Source organism: Leptopilina heterotoma, unplaced genomic scaffold, assembly GCF_015476425.1.
Source record: "Leptopilina heterotoma isolate Lh14 unplaced genomic scaffold, ASM1547642v1 Lhet_606, whole genome shotgun sequence".
Lineage (NCBI taxonomy): Eukaryota > Metazoa > Arthropoda > Insecta > Hymenoptera > Figitidae > Leptopilina > Leptopilina heterotoma.
This window is the reverse complement of record NW_025111139.1, coordinates 1-18101: the sequence shown is the minus strand read 5'-3', so window position 1 is coordinate 18101 and position 18101 is coordinate 1. Positions and strand designations below refer to the sequence as shown.

The 18101-nt window shown below is 25.1% G+C and overlaps 2 protein-coding genes across 2 annotated transcripts; one reads left to right on the top strand and one right to left on the bottom strand.

Moving 5' to 3' along the window:
- Positions 1 to 630: 630 nt before the first annotated feature.
- On the bottom strand, positions 631 to 9049 carry LOC122509559. The gene is made up of 8 exons (XM_043623723.1): positions 8809 to 9049; positions 7478 to 7792; positions 6734 to 6778; positions 4429 to 4658; positions 3551 to 3716; positions 1655 to 1760; positions 1277 to 1417; positions 631 to 741 (listed from the first exon to the last, which is right to left on the bottom strand). Exons 1-7 carry the CDS (start codon positions 9047 to 9049, stop codon positions 1387 to 1389), a joined length of 1134 nt encoding a protein of 377 aa, XP_043479658.1. The 3' UTR covers positions 631 to 741; positions 1277 to 1386.
- Positions 9050 to 9674: 625 nt separating this feature from the next.
- On the top strand, positions 9675 to 13872 carry LOC122509558. Its single transcript, XM_043623722.1, has 3 exons — positions 9675 to 9882; positions 13369 to 13720; positions 13767 to 13872. The coding sequence occupies exons 1-3, from the start codon at positions 9876 to 9878 to the stop codon at positions 13870 to 13872; spliced, it is 465 nt and encodes a 154-aa protein (XP_043479657.1). The 5' UTR covers positions 9675 to 9875.
- The last annotated feature ends 4229 nt before the right edge of the window (positions 13873 to 18101 follow it).

Below are 18101 nucleotides of genomic sequence, written 5' to 3'. Positions count from 1 at the left end.
ATTTGCTCAAAAATTACTAAATTGCGATTATCTCGAAAACTAGAACCGACAATATGGGCCCTTTTCATGTGGACGTCCACATTTGTTAAAAATTGGTAAAAGCAAAGTTTGATAAGCGCGACTGAATTTACCATGTGAATAAATGAAGTGGTATAAGTTTAAACCCACATAGCACAGCTTCTCAAGGTAAGGTTACTGGAAGGACATCTGTAGGGCTTGTAAGGTTACCAAGTAAGAGTGTGGTAAACATGATGTCGTCTAAAAAGTTCCGCCTTATAGTAAGCTTACACAGTAAGGCTATGGTAAGCTTACACATTAAGGTCGTAGTTAGCTTACACGGCAAGGTCGTGGTAAGCTCACACCTAAGGTCGTAGTAAACTTACACGTAAGATCGAGGTAAGCTTACACGTAAGATCGAGGTAAGCTTACACGTAAGAACGTGGTAAACTTACATGTAAGATCGTGGTAAGATTGCACGATACGATTTCTATTAGTCTAACGAATTTAAATTATATTATAATTTTAATTAAAAACTAATTCTAACAGTAACTATAAATTTTAGTAATACTACAGGCAAATTAAAAAAGGTAATATATTTAAGGTGAATTTTTACGATCGGAAAACATGTAATAGTTTTATTTGCAAATATTTTATTGCAAAAAAAATTTATATTTCGTGTACAATGGTAAAGAATAATAATAAGAATTCATCTTAGATTGGATGTCCACTTTTTGAACAGACCTGCAACAAACAATGACAAATAAATTACATATATCCGTAATTTGCTTATAGAAATTATGAAAAAATTACAATAGATAAATAAAATAACATTTCAATTGGAAAATTTTTGTTTTTAGACTGATATATAATACACTCCAAAGTCTGTTTAGCGGACTATCCGTGGGGAGTCGTCCGTTAAAGCGAACAATACTTTAACATTACCTTTAACGAATCAAAACATAGAAAACCGGCGTTGGAGTGTATTGCATACTACATGTGTACTTGGAACATTTAAATTAAATTAATTAATTAGTTAAAGAAAGACAAAATATAAGATTATTAAAGTTAATATTATAATTAATTTAATGTATATAATAAATATCTAATTAATTATAAAAGAAACATTTTTTTAACAGAATTGAAAAAAGTAACAAGTTCATAAATTATAATCCATATAAATTATGCTTTATACTTAAATACTTACAATGCTAAAAATATATTGCTAATTATATGTATAGTAAGTATTTGTTTATAGAAATTTAATATTTTCGCTCACCTGTAGTGGACGTAACTCATAGCCCCCTTTTCCTGGGAACTTGTTTACGAGCATTAGAAAGATATTCATACCCCTTTTTAAGGAAATTTTTTATGTAAAAATAATCATTTTCATAATTCCATTACATTTGGTACAGAAGCCCTAAAAATAGTAAGAAATTTTAGTAAGAAAAAATTATTAATAATTATTTTAATATTATTATTTTAATTATTTTTCTAATTATTTAGAATTTTTTTAGGCAGAATTTTTTTTTTATATAACATATTCCTATATAGGGGAAAATTGTATCAACCATTTTAAAAATTTTATAAATTAGAAGAACACAAAGCTTCTTTCCACAAGAAAGCAAAAAATTATTAAAAAAGTTAATTGGCTTACTCTTGTCTGCGACTCCTGAGAGTGCAATTTGATAGCCAATTGCTAAGAAAACCATCAATGGACTTGTTTGATTCATTCTTGCACTTTAATAAGTCCAGAGCAGCTTCTGTGTGAACAAAAATAATGAATAAACCTATATTTTTATGCATATACGTGGTTAACACATTTTTTTAAATTAAACACTTAATTAATAATACTATTTGAACGTTAAATCAGGGTTGCCACAGGTCAGGGAATTCAGTGAAAAGTCAGAGATTTTTATTAAAAGTACTGGAAAAAATTAAAATTTTAGAATTCATAAGAAAATTCTGAATTTTTGGTATCTTTTTTGTTTGCCTCATAAACTATAAAACTACCACGAATTCTAACACAAAACGTTTAAAATTTTTTTTCTATTTCTGACAGGAATACATTTTTCATACATTTTTTTTTTTTCATACATTTCATACATTTTTTCATTATTTCAAAAGTTTATTATAATTCACAACAAGAATTAATTTATTTTCAAAAGTAATAAAATTCTTGACAAAATTCAATTATTTTTAATAATTTTAACGAATATCTCGTTAAGAATTCAATTATCTTTATAAATAGCAAAAATTAAGATTAAGAATTAAGACTAAGAATTAAGAAAATTTAAGAAATAAATAATTTTCATTGCAGAATTTCAAATATTTTTAATACAATTTTAAATAAATTCCTCGAAAATTGCAATTATTCTTAAAAATTGTATCAAAACTCGACGAAAGAATTCAATTTTAAGAAATATTTAATTATTCAATAAAATAATAAAATTTGTCGCAATAATTTAATTATTTTCATAACTAACTTTTTAATTTGTCGCAAAAAATAAATTATTTTTAATAAGTTTTAAGTAACTCTGCAAAAGAATTCAATTATTTTGATAAACAACAAAATTCTTCCTATAAAATCAATTATTTAAGGAATTTTAATAAAATTCTTTTCCAAAATTCAATTAGTTTTGATAAATTTTAAAATTCGTGGCAATAATTTTTTTTTTTGTAAATAATAAAATACTTTGTAGAAATTAAATTATTTTCAAAAGTTTTTAAATATTCTCTTCAAGAATTAAATTATCTTTATAAATAGATAGCGAAATTCTTCTCAAGAATTAAATTATTGTCAAAAATTTTAATAACATTCTTGACAAAATTTCAGTTATTTAAACAAAATTTAATAAAATTTTTCGCATGAATTCAATTGAATAGTGAATTTCGAAAAGGTCTCAACTCGGATTTTTTTTTCAAATTTTACTTAATTTGTATTTTTTGCATTATTACATATTCATTGCCGTTTTCTTAAAAGAAAAAATTCATCTGAGGTACTTTTAGATTAGAAAAATGTTTTAAAGTGTCTTTTTTTTACTTTTAAACTAAGATTGCTTGTTTTTTAACCTAATGCTGAATTGCTTTTGAGCTAAAAAAAATTTATTAAAATTTATTATTTTTAACTTACTGTTTTTGAGGACAATTCTTTTATCATTTTCTCACAAAAAACAGCCCTCTTCGAAATTCACGATTTAATTATTTTCAAAAGTTGTTAATAAAATTCTTCGTAAAAATTAAATTTTAAAAAACATTCAATTATTGAAGAAATTAATTATTTTTGAATTTAAAAATGAAGTTAATGTTCTTTTTGAATAATTTTACAACTAAAAAAATTATATAAATGTATTCGAACATTTTTCTCAGTATCTAATTATTATTTTAAAGTAAATCAGAATATTCTTTAGGGTCAGGGAAAAAGTCAAAATTCTGTCATGAAACCTGGGAAAAACAAAGTTTAATTTTTTGTGGCAACCATGTAATAAAATGATCAGACTCCTTTGAAAATGCAGAGGGCAATTTTAGATAACATAGAGAATTTTTAACATACTGGAAATTAACTTGTAGAGATTTGTAAGGCTGAATTTGTGTTTCTCCTTGTTTTTTCCTGATAAACAATACTCCTTTCCCAGATTGAAAGTCATTACATTCTCCATCATTGCTGACACTGTTAAACTGGGTGTATTATATATTCCTACATTCTTCAGCGCACTGTACTGTAAAAAATATCAAAATTTAATAACTATAGTGTGAGTCAATATTAAGTATTGTTTGTGTTAATATGTGGACATTCACATGAAAAAAGTCTTATTTAATTTTGGCACTATTGGACTTATCTGTATGGGTGAATTGCTTGCAAAATTTAGAAAATTTTGAGTGGTCATAGAACTTGTTTGGTAAAAAAATTCAATAAATTACATAATTTCAAAGTTTGTAATTCCAAAATCCTCATTTCGAGAAAAACTGAATTAAAGATTGTGATACCAAATAATTGTGATATCTCTGGTTCTTCTGGTAAGTTATTCAAATAATAATTGTTTTCAGTCCTTAAAAATAAAAAATCAATAGGTTTTATATCCCCCCTCCCCCCTTCTCTATGGAAAATACGGAATATTTAAAAAAAATCGACAAAATGGACCCTTTTCTTCTTTGTAAAGCACCAATGAAATCAAACACTTTAATTAACAATAAATTAATGAAGACCGCATGATTTGACTTGTAAAAATATGTAGATTGATAATAAAAAATAAAAAAATTAAAGTTTTTCTCAAAAATTACTTAATTGCGATTATCTCGAAAACTAAAACCGATAAAATGGGCCCTTTTCATGTGGACGTTCACATATAAAAACCACCAATAAAATAATTATTATAGCGTTGTTGGTTGGTTGGTTCTAAAAAAACTTATAACAAATTAAAATATACTTACAACTATTTTGTACAATTCGGAGTCTAGTACAAGTTTAGGGTCAGTTCTGTCAAAATCCTCTTTACTTTTTAGAGGAAACATTTTTAACTCTTCCCCCTTATGCATAAATGAATAAGTCACATCGTTTACAATAGTATTGCTACCATTTGATTTTGCCATTCGACCAAGTAAATCTACAGACACTTCTATTTTTGTGACTTTTGTCAACATAACTTTCTGATATGCATCTACTGAAAATAATATAGTTGATTTAACCAAATAATATATTTTTAATAATGAACGATTAACATATTAAGCAAATCGCAACAACGAATGTTCAATCATGAAAAAAATACTTAAGCAATATATGATTATTACCGGTCTTGAATAACATTTAAATTTAAAAAATACTAATAAATAATTTTTGGAAAAATATGACTTCTATAATTTCAAAAAATAGGGTAACTGCTCCAGTCTCTTTGAAAAAAAAAATATATATATACATTTATTATTGAATTATACATAAGTATATTTTCTTGTAGTTGTTTATTACTTAAAATTATAATAAATTATTCTTGTTAAATCAAAAAATAAAAAAAAATTAATTTGCTTGTTTGAAACATAAGAAGTTTAAAGATTATGTATGGGTGCCAACGACTGGAAATTGGTGTCATTATATCATTATTAGATAATTTAAAAGTTTCAGTTTAATTTTATTCAAAATTTATCATTTTATCGTATTCTGCATTAAATTCTGAATACATATTTTACTATAAGTATTATATAATATTAGTTTTTATCTATTAAAATAATTCCTAAAGTCAAAATTTGGTTTTAAGGGTGCCAACGACTGGAGCAGTTACCCTATTAAGAATTCAGGGTTGCCACAAATATTTAATTTTATTTTTCCCTGACTTTTCCCTAATTTCCAGACAAAATTCTCACTTTTTCCCTGACCCTAAAAAATATTCTGATTCACTCTAAAAACTATTAAAAACTCAAAAAAATGTTCTATAACATTTATTTATGAATTTCATTAATTGTAAAATTATTCAAAAACATCAATAATTTCTTTTTTAAATAAATATAATTAAATCATTATTATTTTTCCGTAGGAATTAAAATTCTTCAATACATTCAAATTCAAACCTTTTTAAAATTCAACAATTTATAAGAATATTATTACAAAACATAAAGAAGGTGATTACTCCAAGTCTTCGACTCGGAGTGATCGCCTTCTTTATATTTTGTTATAATTTAAATTACCATGAAATTTTTCAAAAAGAATTTTATTATTTATCAAAATCCTAATAAAATCCTTCGCAAGAATTCAATTATTTTCAAAAAGTAGTAAATTTTCTCAACAAAAAAATTCTCATAAAGAATTTTATCAACAAATTTTTAAATAATTCAATTATTTTGACAAATTTTAATGAAATTTTTAAGAATAATTATATTTATCGAAGAATTTAATCAGAATATTGTATCAAAAATTAATTAAAATCCTGCGATGAGTTTCATTATTTATAAAAATAATTGAATTCATGCGACGAATTTTATAAAACTCTTTTTAATTAATTGAATTTCTGTGACGAATTTTATTATTTATGGAAATAATTGAATTATTTCAAAGAAATTTATTAAATATTTTATAAATTATTGAATTCCTGTGAAATTTTAACGAGAATTTTATTCAAGTTTTTAAAAATAATTGAATTTCGAAGAAGAATTGTACTATTTATAAAGATGATACTGAACTGACGTAACTTTTCAAAAATTCAATTTTTTTTTTATTATTTTTAACTAAATTTTTTTTATCAATTTAGTATTTATGAAAATTGTAAAAATGATTCATTAAATCACGTATGAGTCATAATTTTATGATAGTTTTTGTAAAATTAAGTTATTTAAAAAAAAATTATTGTCTGAAATAGAAAAAATTCAAGGTTTTGTATTAAAATTCGTGGTAATTTCATAGTTTACGAGACAAACAAAAAAAATATCAAATTTCAGAGTTTTTTCATGAATTTTTAAAATTCAATTTTTCCAGTACATTTGCTAAAAATCCCTGACTTTTCCCTGAATTCCCTGACCTGTGGCAACCCTGGACTCAATTACTATAAAAATGACAAGAAATATAAAAATACTTATAATTTATTTGCAAATGACTTCGCAAATTTTTTTTGTTAAATTATTTTCAATATAATTTTACGAAATTTTAGTTTCATAAAAAATGCATAATCATTTATCTAAAAAAATTAAATCATATTTAGGAAAGTAATTATCCTATGATCTATATTTAATTTAATAGTTATTATATACTTACAGTCAGCAAGATTAAGAACTGCATTTGAATGCGGTTTTGCATTGACTGATTTCCTCCATTATTAGACGGCATACCATTGTCACCAGCTGAATCTTGCAATAAATTTGAATCTTGTGGTTCCTCTTTATCTAAGGAGTTTGAGTTTACCTCTTCAGGATTAGAGACTGTCAAATAAAAAATGAAATATTTTCAATTAAAACTCTAACAATTTAATTGTATTTAACGATAAATCTTTTACAATTAAAATATTGGTACAAAATTTTGTTAAAAATGTCTGATTTCAAATTTAAATTTGATGATTTTTTTTATCAAATTTTATAGAATTCAATTAGTTTCAAAATTTTCAATTAAAATTCTTTAAATTTTTATTTTTAATTATTTTAAACATTTTCAATTAAAAATTTCAAAAATTGAATTTTGTTTGAAAAATTATTCAAACATAGTTTTTAAAATTTCACTTTAGTTACAAGTCACTTTACAAAAATTAAAATAAGTTAGATTTTATATAAAAAAAAGTTATTTTCTTACAAAATATATATAAGAAAACTTGAAAAATTATACTTTTTTGAAAAAATAATTGGAAAAAATCAAAACAGTCATTCTGAGAATGTTTCATTAAAAATAAACAAAATTTTTTGTTCCTTTGTAAGGCCTAAAATAATTGTAAAAAACATATCTTTTAATTTCAAAAACTTCTGACCTTTAAAATGATTTATATAGTTAATATTTAAAATGGTATTTTACTTGGAGCTGTTAAGGCTTCCTCTATCTTCGCAGATGCCGAAGATGTATCCAAATCAATTTTTTCAACCGGTATAGTGGGATGAAATGTTAATTTAAATTTCTTGTTTCCCTCTGAAGAAGTTAAGGCCACAAATTTTTCTTTCTTTACAGCTTTTGAAGCTTCATATTCGGTGTCCGTATCACTGTTAGATGGATTTTTAATCGCACGTTGATGTCTTGATTTTTTCATTTTTTCACGATTTCTCTCGTCGTCTGTCTCGACATCGCTTAGGTTTATATAATACTCCACATTCTTTTCTGCCTCTTCTAACGTTTCTAAAAATTATTTTTTAACAATATTACTAGGGTTACAATTAAAGAAAAAGCGTATGTTCAGTTAAAAAATTTTAATTTACATTTATTTTTATTAAAAAAAATGAAAGGGAAAATTAAATAAATTAATTATTTTTCTAATTACATTTACCTACTTGTTAATAAAATTTTAATTTCTCTCCTTTTTCTAAATTGAACTGTAAAAAATTTTGATGAGGGTTTTTTGAATCAATTTATTAATTTAATTTAATAAAATTAAAGTTTCCTTGATTTTTAAAAAGTTTTAACGTACAAAAATTTCTAAACGAAAACATTTAAATTTTGAATAAAATAATCTGAAAATATTTTTAAAATTACTTTTTAAATACGTGTATTGAATGAACTTCTAAAATATTGTTGAATTGAATAATAAGTTAAAAAATATCCAAGAGAGAAAAATCTAACAATTATTTTATAATGCACTTTAAATACAGCTTGCCTCGAATCAGGGGAACTCTGTGCGCCCCAGAAAAGTGTCTAGGAGGTAGGAGAACACAGGGTTGAGTCGCGCAACATGACTGGAAAATGTGCTGCAACACGCTCTCTTTTTTCTCAGTGTATGCATTTTTTATAATATAAAAACCAGATTAAACCTTACTTTGTTGTATATTAAAAGAAGATAGATTTTCTTAAATGAACTTCATAAAACGAAACATTCTTACAATTGGAAAATTGTTTCTATTATATATTAAAATTACGTTGGTGAAGTTCACAACGTTTATAATCAACGATTTCATAAGAAAAATATTTTTTCAAGCAAATTTTTATTAATTTTTGTAGGTATAGAAAATATTTTGGTTAGTTTTTTGAATAATGATTTACAAAATAAATATTTATGAACAAAAAATTTTATTCTTTTTCGTAGGAAAATAATTTTTTTTTCAATCGTTGATCATAAACGTTGCGAACTTCACCGACGTTTAAAATTACTAACTTTATATATCTAAATTAAGATTATAATTTTTTAAAGCCATACATACCAAAGTAGCGATATGTTTTTTTGACAGGCCACATTTCACCTTCGTTTGTCCAATTTATATCTGGGATGGGATTATTTTTCAATATATCCTGAAGAAATTTCTTATTTTTTGTTGAGGGGAAGAAGCTTCTTGTCACATCTCCATTCGCGTCAAGTTCAGCCCAGTCAGTGCGAATTATTTCTACAGTATTATCATTAAATAATACGATAGCAAATTGATAATTTACTGCATCGACCGCCATGGTATATACACAAAAAATAACACTGAAATATTAACGAGAACACAAGAAATGAACAGTATCACAATGGAATGTGATGGAATGCTGCTTTTGCAAATGGCCAAACGCTGCTTTCATGCGATCATGCCTTTCATGTACTTGACATTCTGCGCAACTCTCTTGCGCATACTTTAAATTTTATTATTTTCTTGGAATTTTGATATAGTTCTATTAAGCTTAAATAATAAATTCTAATAATTACATTTTAATGCATGGAAAGTATATTTCTGAAATATATGCTGGTTTATCCACTTTTCTCTTAAAAAAATTAAAAAATCAAGAAAAAACATTGTTATTTATATAGCGGAAATGATGTTATATTCATTTTGAATCAAATGACGTCGTTTCCCTTTTGTGAATAATAACGCTGTTTCAAATAATTTTTTAACTCTTTTTACATAGGCATTAATAAATGTTAAATGTTTAGAATACATTCTATTTATCAAAAAATAATTATTAATATTTAAAATAAGTACAGCAAACATTTTAAATATAGGTTTGTGTTTATGCATGTTCTTGGAGACGTTATTGAAGGTTAGGCCGCCATAGGCGTGAGTTGCGCAGTAGGAATAAAACGTCAAGTTTAGTTGAGTCTGATTTCTTATATGCACTGTGACTGCCTCGTGTTCTCGCGCTTCGCTAATTTGCCTTGTAATTTGTTTTGTTTATCTTTGTGCTTTTCTTTATTTTCTTGTAATGTTTATGTTCTATTTTTAATTTGGTTTGGTTTTATATTGTTTAAATTGACGAACAGAATCAAAAGTATTTGTGATAGCAGAGAAACTAGTTTATGAGTTGTAAGTGAAAATTTGTATAGTTAACCTCAAAATCATAACGCACTTTTTGATGATCTCAATGCTAATATAAACTTTATATTTTATCATTGCAAACCAATTTTATTTTAATTGTTTACGACCATATAACAATACTTCAATATGTAAATTATCCAAAAGTGTAAGAAAAGAATAGTATTGGAGTAGAGTAGACGTTTTCCGACTTTTTTTCAAAAATGCTAAATACTTTTCTCAATTTATTAAAAAAAAAAAATGTATATGCAGACCTTCAGAAATCCTATAATTTTTATAAGAATTTTGATATTAATATCCGAAAATCGATTCTGTCTAAACTCATTATTAATTTTTGTTATATATTATAATTCTTTTAAAAAGTATTTTAATCAAATTCTTTGAAAATTTAAACATTCTTCTTTTTCATGTTTATTTTATTTGGTTTTATTATTTTTATTTTCTTTTCTTTACTTAATTTCTCATAAAAGAAAATGTTTTCCCTAAAATCTAAAGTTACTAATACATACTAATACTTTCAATTTTTTTTTTTTCGAATTTTTGTTTTGAACTAGATTTCTTTTCTATATTTCTTGTAATCTAAATCGGCCAAAATAATTTTTATGGCCTTACAATTAATCGGAGAGTTGATATATAGCATTAATTGTGTAAAATGTAAGCAAATAATTAATTTTAAGTTCATGTTATATTCTTACCAAAAGTTTGTTTTCGAAAGAAGTAATTCATTTAGTTAGTTCAAGTAATAATTATTATAAATTTTGTTACTTTCTAAAAGTAACAAAAATCTTTTTGTAAATGATAATTCATAAAAAGTAGAGAAATAATAAATTTATTGTAATTACCGACACTGTTTTTAAGTTATGTCTATTTTAATTGCAGGGACTAATAATTTATAAAGATTAATTTTAACACAATAAAAATTATAATATTTAATTTTGCAAAAAACACTAAAGCATGTAATTTTAACTTCATACTTTCATATTCCTTTTTCAATTTGCATTGATACGATTTAACTTAATAATTTAGTCTTTGTTACATAATGGTTTCCAATGTACTTTCCACTCCTGAATACGATCCCTGATCTCAAATATAACCTAGCGTGACATACTTCTCAAGAAAGTTGGGTAAAGAAAGAAAAACGTGTTTTGGGGGTTTTCAAATTTTCCTTCTTTTTAAATACAGAAATCCAAAGTAAAATAAACAAATTTGAAATGTGTGAGTAAATACTAAAACGTGATGTTAAAAAATTTTAATTTGTGTTATTTACTCTCTGAACTAAATTTACCAAATTTATCTAATTCCCGTCGATATGATACCACTAATTTAAAAAAAACGTATGTGCGCCAAATTTTTTTTCTTGAGTTTTTCAAAATCCCCTTTTTTAACCTATTTTTACGTGAAATGCCACTGTTGTTTCTAGTACATATAAATATATTTCTCTTTATGACCAACAAGAACTATGCATTTGATAAAATTTCACTAAACAAATTTTGACCTTTCAGAGCCGAAAATTTTGTTAATTGCAGGGCTCGGATTGGGCGACTTTTTCGACTTTTTTCGACTTTTTTGTGAAAAAATGCGACTAATCGACTTTTTTGAGATTCATTTTAGGAAAATACGAATGAAATTTAAATTTTTTTTTTAAATTTAAAGGAAAAAGTTTGAGTCAAAAAAATATTCTGTTACATTTATTTACAAATTTTTTGAAAACATCAGTAACTTCTTTTTTGAATAAATATTTAATTATTATTTTTCCATAGAAATTAAAATTCTTCAAAAGATTCAAACTCAAACCTTTTTGAAATTAAACAACTTATAAAAAAATTGTTATAAAACATGAAGAAATCGATTACTCCGAGTCTTCGACTCGGAACAATCGATGTCTTCATGTTTTATAATAATTAAAGATGACCGAGTGATAAAATCATTAATTTAAATTCTAAGACTTTATAAAAAAAAATTTTTTTAATTATTTTTTATGCAAATAGTTGAATTATTGGGAAGAAATTTATAAAATATTAGTAAGTACCTAATTGAATTTTGCAGAAGAATGTTGATATTTACAAAAATAATTGAAATTTTTAAGAGAATAAAAAAAAATTTTGAAAATAATTGAATTTCTGTCAAGAATTTTCTTACTTTTGAAGATAATTGAATTTTGCAAAAAATTGTATCAGAACTTTTTAAAATAATTAAATTTCCAGGATGAATTTTATTATTTTATGAAGATAATAAAAATTTTAACGAGGAATTTAAAAAAAATTTTGAAAATAATTGAATTTCTAGGATGAATTTTATTATTTATAAAGATAATTGAAAATTTGACAAGAATTATATTAAAATTCTTTACAAATAATTGAATTTCAGAGAAGAATTTTATTATTTTTGAAGATAATTGAATTTTGCAAAGAATTTTATCAGAACTTTTAAAAACAATTAAATTTTTATGATGAATTTTATTATTTATAAAATGTTTTGAATATAATTGAATTGGTGTGAAGAATTTTATTACTTTGAAAATAAATGAATTTCAGAGAAGAATTTTATTATTTATGAAGATAATTGAAATTTCGACAAGAATTTTATTAAAATTTTTGTTAAATAATTGAATTTCGGAGAAGAATTTTATTATTTATAAAAATAATTGACATTTTAAAGAGAATTTTTAAAAAATGTTAAAAATACCTAATTAAAATTTTGCTATGAATTTTATTAAATTTTATTCCTGATTGTTTGATATTAATGTATCTGTTGTTGAGAAATGTGATTTTTTTTACAATTTTGACAATTTAGTGTTTTTTTTGTCGTTTTTTCTAAAATTTCATGCGACTTTTTTCCAACTTTTTTGGAAATTTTATGTGACTTTTCTTGACTTTTGTTGTAAATTTATGCGACTAAAGCGACTTCTTTTAGTCTTAAAGACGATCCGATCCCTGTAATTGTTATTTTAAAAATAAAAACGTTAGTGATATATCAATATAAATGTAGTTACTTCAAGAGAAACTATCAAATATTTCTTTGGTCCTAAAAATATTTACAATTTATTTATAAAGAACAGACCATTTTATAAAAAAATTAATTTTTAAAATTTATATATAAATTATTTAAAATAAATAAATTTTAAGAAACTCTCGGAAAAAATTAATTTAGCAGATTTTACCAAACTTTAACGGAGTAGCGGATACAGCTTATTACGAAACCGAGTTTTGTAAAGTGTAAAGAATATTTCAGGATAAACTTTAGAAATATTCAGTATAAACTACGAAATTTCTATACTTGATCCTGAAATATTCCTTACACTTTACGAAACTCAGTATTGTAATAAGCTGTATCCGTACTGTGTGACCGTTTTGTAATATCTGGTAAATTTATTTTTTCCTTGTATTTACACTATAATTCTGTAAAATTTTCAATGTATAAGAATTTCAGAAAATAATTGAATATATTAAAAATTATTATGTTTTAAATAAATTTTAGTAACCATGGGGAAAATCATGAAAAAACAACCACCGAAAAAATATGGCATTTCTTCACGTCGCTTTCGAAAAATAGTTCAAGAACGCTTGTTAAACGATTGCAATCTCGTGCAATCTCAGCATAGTTCATCGACTCCACTCGAAACAAGTATTGGAGAAGTCTCAAATATTTCATCACTTTTACCTAATGTCGAATTACCTACTTTTATTGACAGTGAACCACCATCAAAATTATGCAATGTTAATATAGACTTGAATTTGTGTTCATCATCATTTTCAGACAATAATGAAATTTCTAACGCACCATGTATTGAAAACGAGCCTTGTGAAATGGAATCCAATGTTAGTGACAAGTTTGTTTTTAGATTTCGACTCTGACAATAATTACAATTTTGATAGTGATTCGGAAATCACATGTAATGAAGACACCAGGAAGACCGATAGTGATCTTGGCGAAGATGACTTGGAATTATCAGATTTTTTATATCGGGATGAAACACCTTAAAGGAAAATACGTTCTCAGCCAAGCTCCGAGAATGGGCATTAAAGTTCCACATAACTTTAATTGCCCTTTCAGCTTTATTACTCTTGCTAAGAGTATTGATTCCAGTTTACCAGTAGATGCAAGGACGTTGTTAGGAACCCTCAGAAAAACAGAATGTGCTGAAATGAGTGATGGTGTGTATCACCACTTTGGTTTGGAAAGAGCAGTTGAGAACATACTTATTGAAAGAAGAAATAAAAGGTGTGCAAGATCAAAAAGTAAAATTAATGATAAATGTAGATGGTGTTCCAATTTCGAATAGTGGGAAAAAATACTTTCTGGCTTATATTGTGCTCCGAAGTAAATTCTGAGATCGTGTATCCTGTCGGTGCTTTCTACGGGACGAAGAAACCAATAGATGCAAACGAATTTCTTAATTCTTTTGTTCAAGAAGCAATCAACGTTTGTGAAAAGGCGTGAAGAATCATAATGTTACTATAGAAGCTATAATTTGCGACGGCCCCTGCAAAATCATTTATTTTGTATTTAAAAGGACACACTGGATACGACTGTTTGTCCCAAGTGTCTAATAACAGGTGTATGCCATAGACCGCCACCATCAACAAGAGGAAAGAAGAAGAAGGGAAAAGTTTGTTTTCCTGGTATAGGACCATTTGCGCTAAAAACGGACCAGGATTTTAAACGCAATAAATATAATAGCTTTGAAACAGATGTTGAAATTGTTCTTACAAAGCTTCCTGGATTTGGCTGTATCAGTTGCATTCCTTTGGACTATATGCACTTAGTTTTGCTTGGAGTCACGAAAAAAACTAATTTCTTCTGTGGGTTCTCCGTAAATCAAAAGTAAAAATATCTTCCGATGCCTTAAACACATATCAAATCGACTACTTCTGTTGCGAAATACAATTCCCGTTGAGTTTAATAGAAGGCCAAGGGACTTTATGGGAATATAAATTCTGGAAAGCAACAGAATTTCGCACATTTTTGTTGTATGCAGGTGTCATTGTATTGCAAAACGTTGAAGGATTTTCTAGCGAGCTTTATTCTCATTTTCTCTTACTGCATACAGCAATTTCTATCTTATCAAGTGACAGACATATTTGCGACCCTAGAAATATTGATGTAGCACACGAAATGTTACAATTGTTTGTAACAGACTTCGATTCTCTTTATGGAAAAGAATTCATTTCCTACAATGTGCACAACTTGTTGCAACTTTGTGCAGATGTTAAACGATTTGGAGCTCTAGGAAATTTCAGCGCCTTTAAATTTGAAAATTATATGGGGACTGTGAAAAGGATGATCAGAAAGGGAGATAAACCGTTACAGCAACTTGCTAGAAGGTATGCAGAGGTCGAAAAACATTCAAAAACTGAAGAATTATGCAACTGAAGAATTTATTCTAGATCATGCTCACAATAGAGGACCATTAACTCAAGACTGCCTAACAAATATTCCTAAACAATACAAAATTTAAAAACCAAAGGATTTTCAATAAATTGTGATGATATTAGGAATAATTGTGTTATGCTAAAGGATGGAACATTCTTAATAGTAGAAAACATTTTGCAATTGGGTGGTCAGGACATTAAGATAGTTGGACATAGGCTTTGTTTCAAAGGCAGCCTATATGAAGATCCTGATTCCAGGTTAATAAATATTTACATGGCCAATAATGTCAATGAAGAGGAAAAACATTGTTTACTATTAAGCGATGTTATATCAAAAGCGTGGAAAATTCCAACCTCGAAAGGAATCGCAGTAAATTCCATTATTGCACAAAGCAGAACGAAAATAGATGGTCACAATCATCACCCATTTTTTCCAGTGTTAATATTAAAAAAGAACTTCTAGGTAACGTATATTATTATAATTTTTAGATCCTTAAAAATAAATTACAAAAGAAAAAATTAAAGTATTTTTCTGTAATAAAGTAAATTAATTTAATTGAACATTGAATTATTAATAAAATATATATCGATTAAATAATAATATGAGTAATAATCTTTCAGAGGTTAAATTAAATATAATTTCCGACGAGAAAACTACTGGAAAAATTCAGAAATAAGGCATTAAAGGGTGACGAAATATTCATTAACCTTAAAGAGAGAACAAATTGTGGCCGTATCTTCTTCACATGCTGATGGGAACGAAAATGGAACGTCCGTTAATTCGAAGAGCAGAAATACAGAAAGGAAGAAAGCAATGAGGGAAACACGAAATAAAAATTTAAATTTCAGTCGACTATATCGGTAAAGGAACATTTTTTTTTGGATACATCTTCGGCATCTGCGAAGATAGAGGAAGCCTTAACAGCTCCAAGTAAAATACCATTTTAAATATTAACTATATAAATCATTTTAAAGGTCAGAAGTTTTGAAATTAAAAGATATGTTTTTTACAATTATTTTAGGCCTTACAAAGGAACAAAAATTTTGTTTATTTTTAATGAAACATTCTCAGAATGACTGTTTTTGGATTTTTTTCCATTATTTTTGTCAAAAAAGTATAATTTTTTCAATTTTCTTATATATATTTTGTAAGAAAATAACTTTTTTTTATATAAAATCTAACTTATTTTAATTTTTGTAAAGTGACTTGTAACTAAAGTGAAATTTTAAAAACTATGTTTGAATAATTTTTCAAACAAAATTCAATTTTTGAAATTTTTAATTGAAAATGTTTAAAATAATTAAAAATAAAAATTTAAAGAATTTTAATTGAAAATTTTGAAACTAATTGAATTCTATAAAATTTGATAAAAAAAAATCATCAAATTTAAATTTGAAATCAGACATTTTTAACAAAATTTTGTACCAATATTTTAATTGTAAAAGATTTATCGTTAAATACAATTAAATTGTTAGAGTTTTAATTGAAAATATTTCATTTTTTATTTGACAGTCTCTAATCCTGAAGAGGTAAACTCAAACTCCTAGATAAAGAGGAACCACAAGATTCAAATTTATTGCAAGATTCAGCTGGTGACAATGGTATGCCGTCTAATAATGGAGGAAATCAGTCAAATGCAAAACCGCATTCAAATGCAGTTCTTAATCTTGCTGACTGTAAGTATATAATAACTATTAAATTAAATAGATCATAGGATAATTACTTTCCTAAATATGATTTAATTTTTTAGATAAATGATTATGCATTTTTTATGAAACTAAAATTTCGGTAATTATATTGAAAATAATTTAACAAAAAAAATTTGCGAAGTCATTTGCAAATAAATTATAAGTATTTTTATATTTCTTGTCATTTTTATAGTAATTGAGTCCAGGGTTGCCACAGGTCAGGGAATTCAGGGAAAAGTCAGGGATTTTTAGCAAATGTACTGGAAAAATTGAATTTTAAAAATTCATGAAAAAACTCTGAAATTTGATATTTTTTTTGTTTGTCTCGTAAACTATGAATTACCACGAATTTTAATACAAAACCTTGAATTTTTTCTATTTCAGACAATAATTTTTTTTTTAATAACTTAATTTTACAAAAACTATCATAAAATTATGACTCATACGTGATTTAATGAATCATTTTTACAATTTTCAAAATACTAAATTGATAAAAAAAATTTAGTTAAAATAATAAAAAAAAAATTGAATTTTTGAAAAGTTACGTCAGTTCAGTATCATCTTCTTAAATAGTACAATTCTTCTTCGAAATTCAATTATTTTTAAAAACTTGAATAAAATTCTCGTTAAAAATTCACAGGAATTCAATAATTTATAAAATATTTAATAAATTTCTTTGAAATAATTCATTATTTCCATAAATAATAAAATTCGTCACAGAAATTCAATTAATTAAAAAGAGTTTTATAAAATTCGTCGCATGAATTCATTATTTTTATAAATAATGAAACTCATCGCAGGATTTTAATTAATTTTTGATACAATATTCTGATTAAATTCTTCGATAAATATAATTATTCTTAAATTTCATTAAAATTTGTCAAAATAATTGAATTATTTAAAAATTTGTTGATAAAATTCTTTATGAGAATTTTTTTTGTTGAGAAAATTTACTACTTTTTGAAAATAATTGAATTCTTGCGAAGGATTTTATTAGATTTTGATAAATAATAAAATTTCTTTTTGAAAATTTCATGGTAATTTAAATTATAACAAAATATAAAGAAGGCGATCACTCCGAGTCGAAGACTTGGAGTAATCACCTTCTTTATGTTTTGTAATAATATTCTTATAAATTGTTGAATGGTT

Coding starts and splice junctions, on each gene's coding strand:
- LOC122509559 (XM_043623723.1), bottom strand. CDS start 9,049: ATGGCGGTCGATGCAGTAAATTATCAATTTGCTATCGTATTATTTAAT. Junction 4,659..6,733: donor AGTTCTTAATCTTGCTGACT/GTAAGTATATAA, acceptor TATTATTTTCAG/TAGATGCATATCAGAAAGTT. Junction 1,761..3,550: donor TCTCTACAAGTTAATTTCCA/GTATGTTAAAAA, acceptor TTGTTCACACAG/AAGCTGCTCTGGACTTATTA.
- LOC122509558 (XM_043623722.1), top strand. Junction 13,721..13,766: donor GAATCCAATGTTAGTGACAA/GTTTGTTTTTAG, acceptor CAATTTTGATAG/TGATTCGGAAATCACATGTA.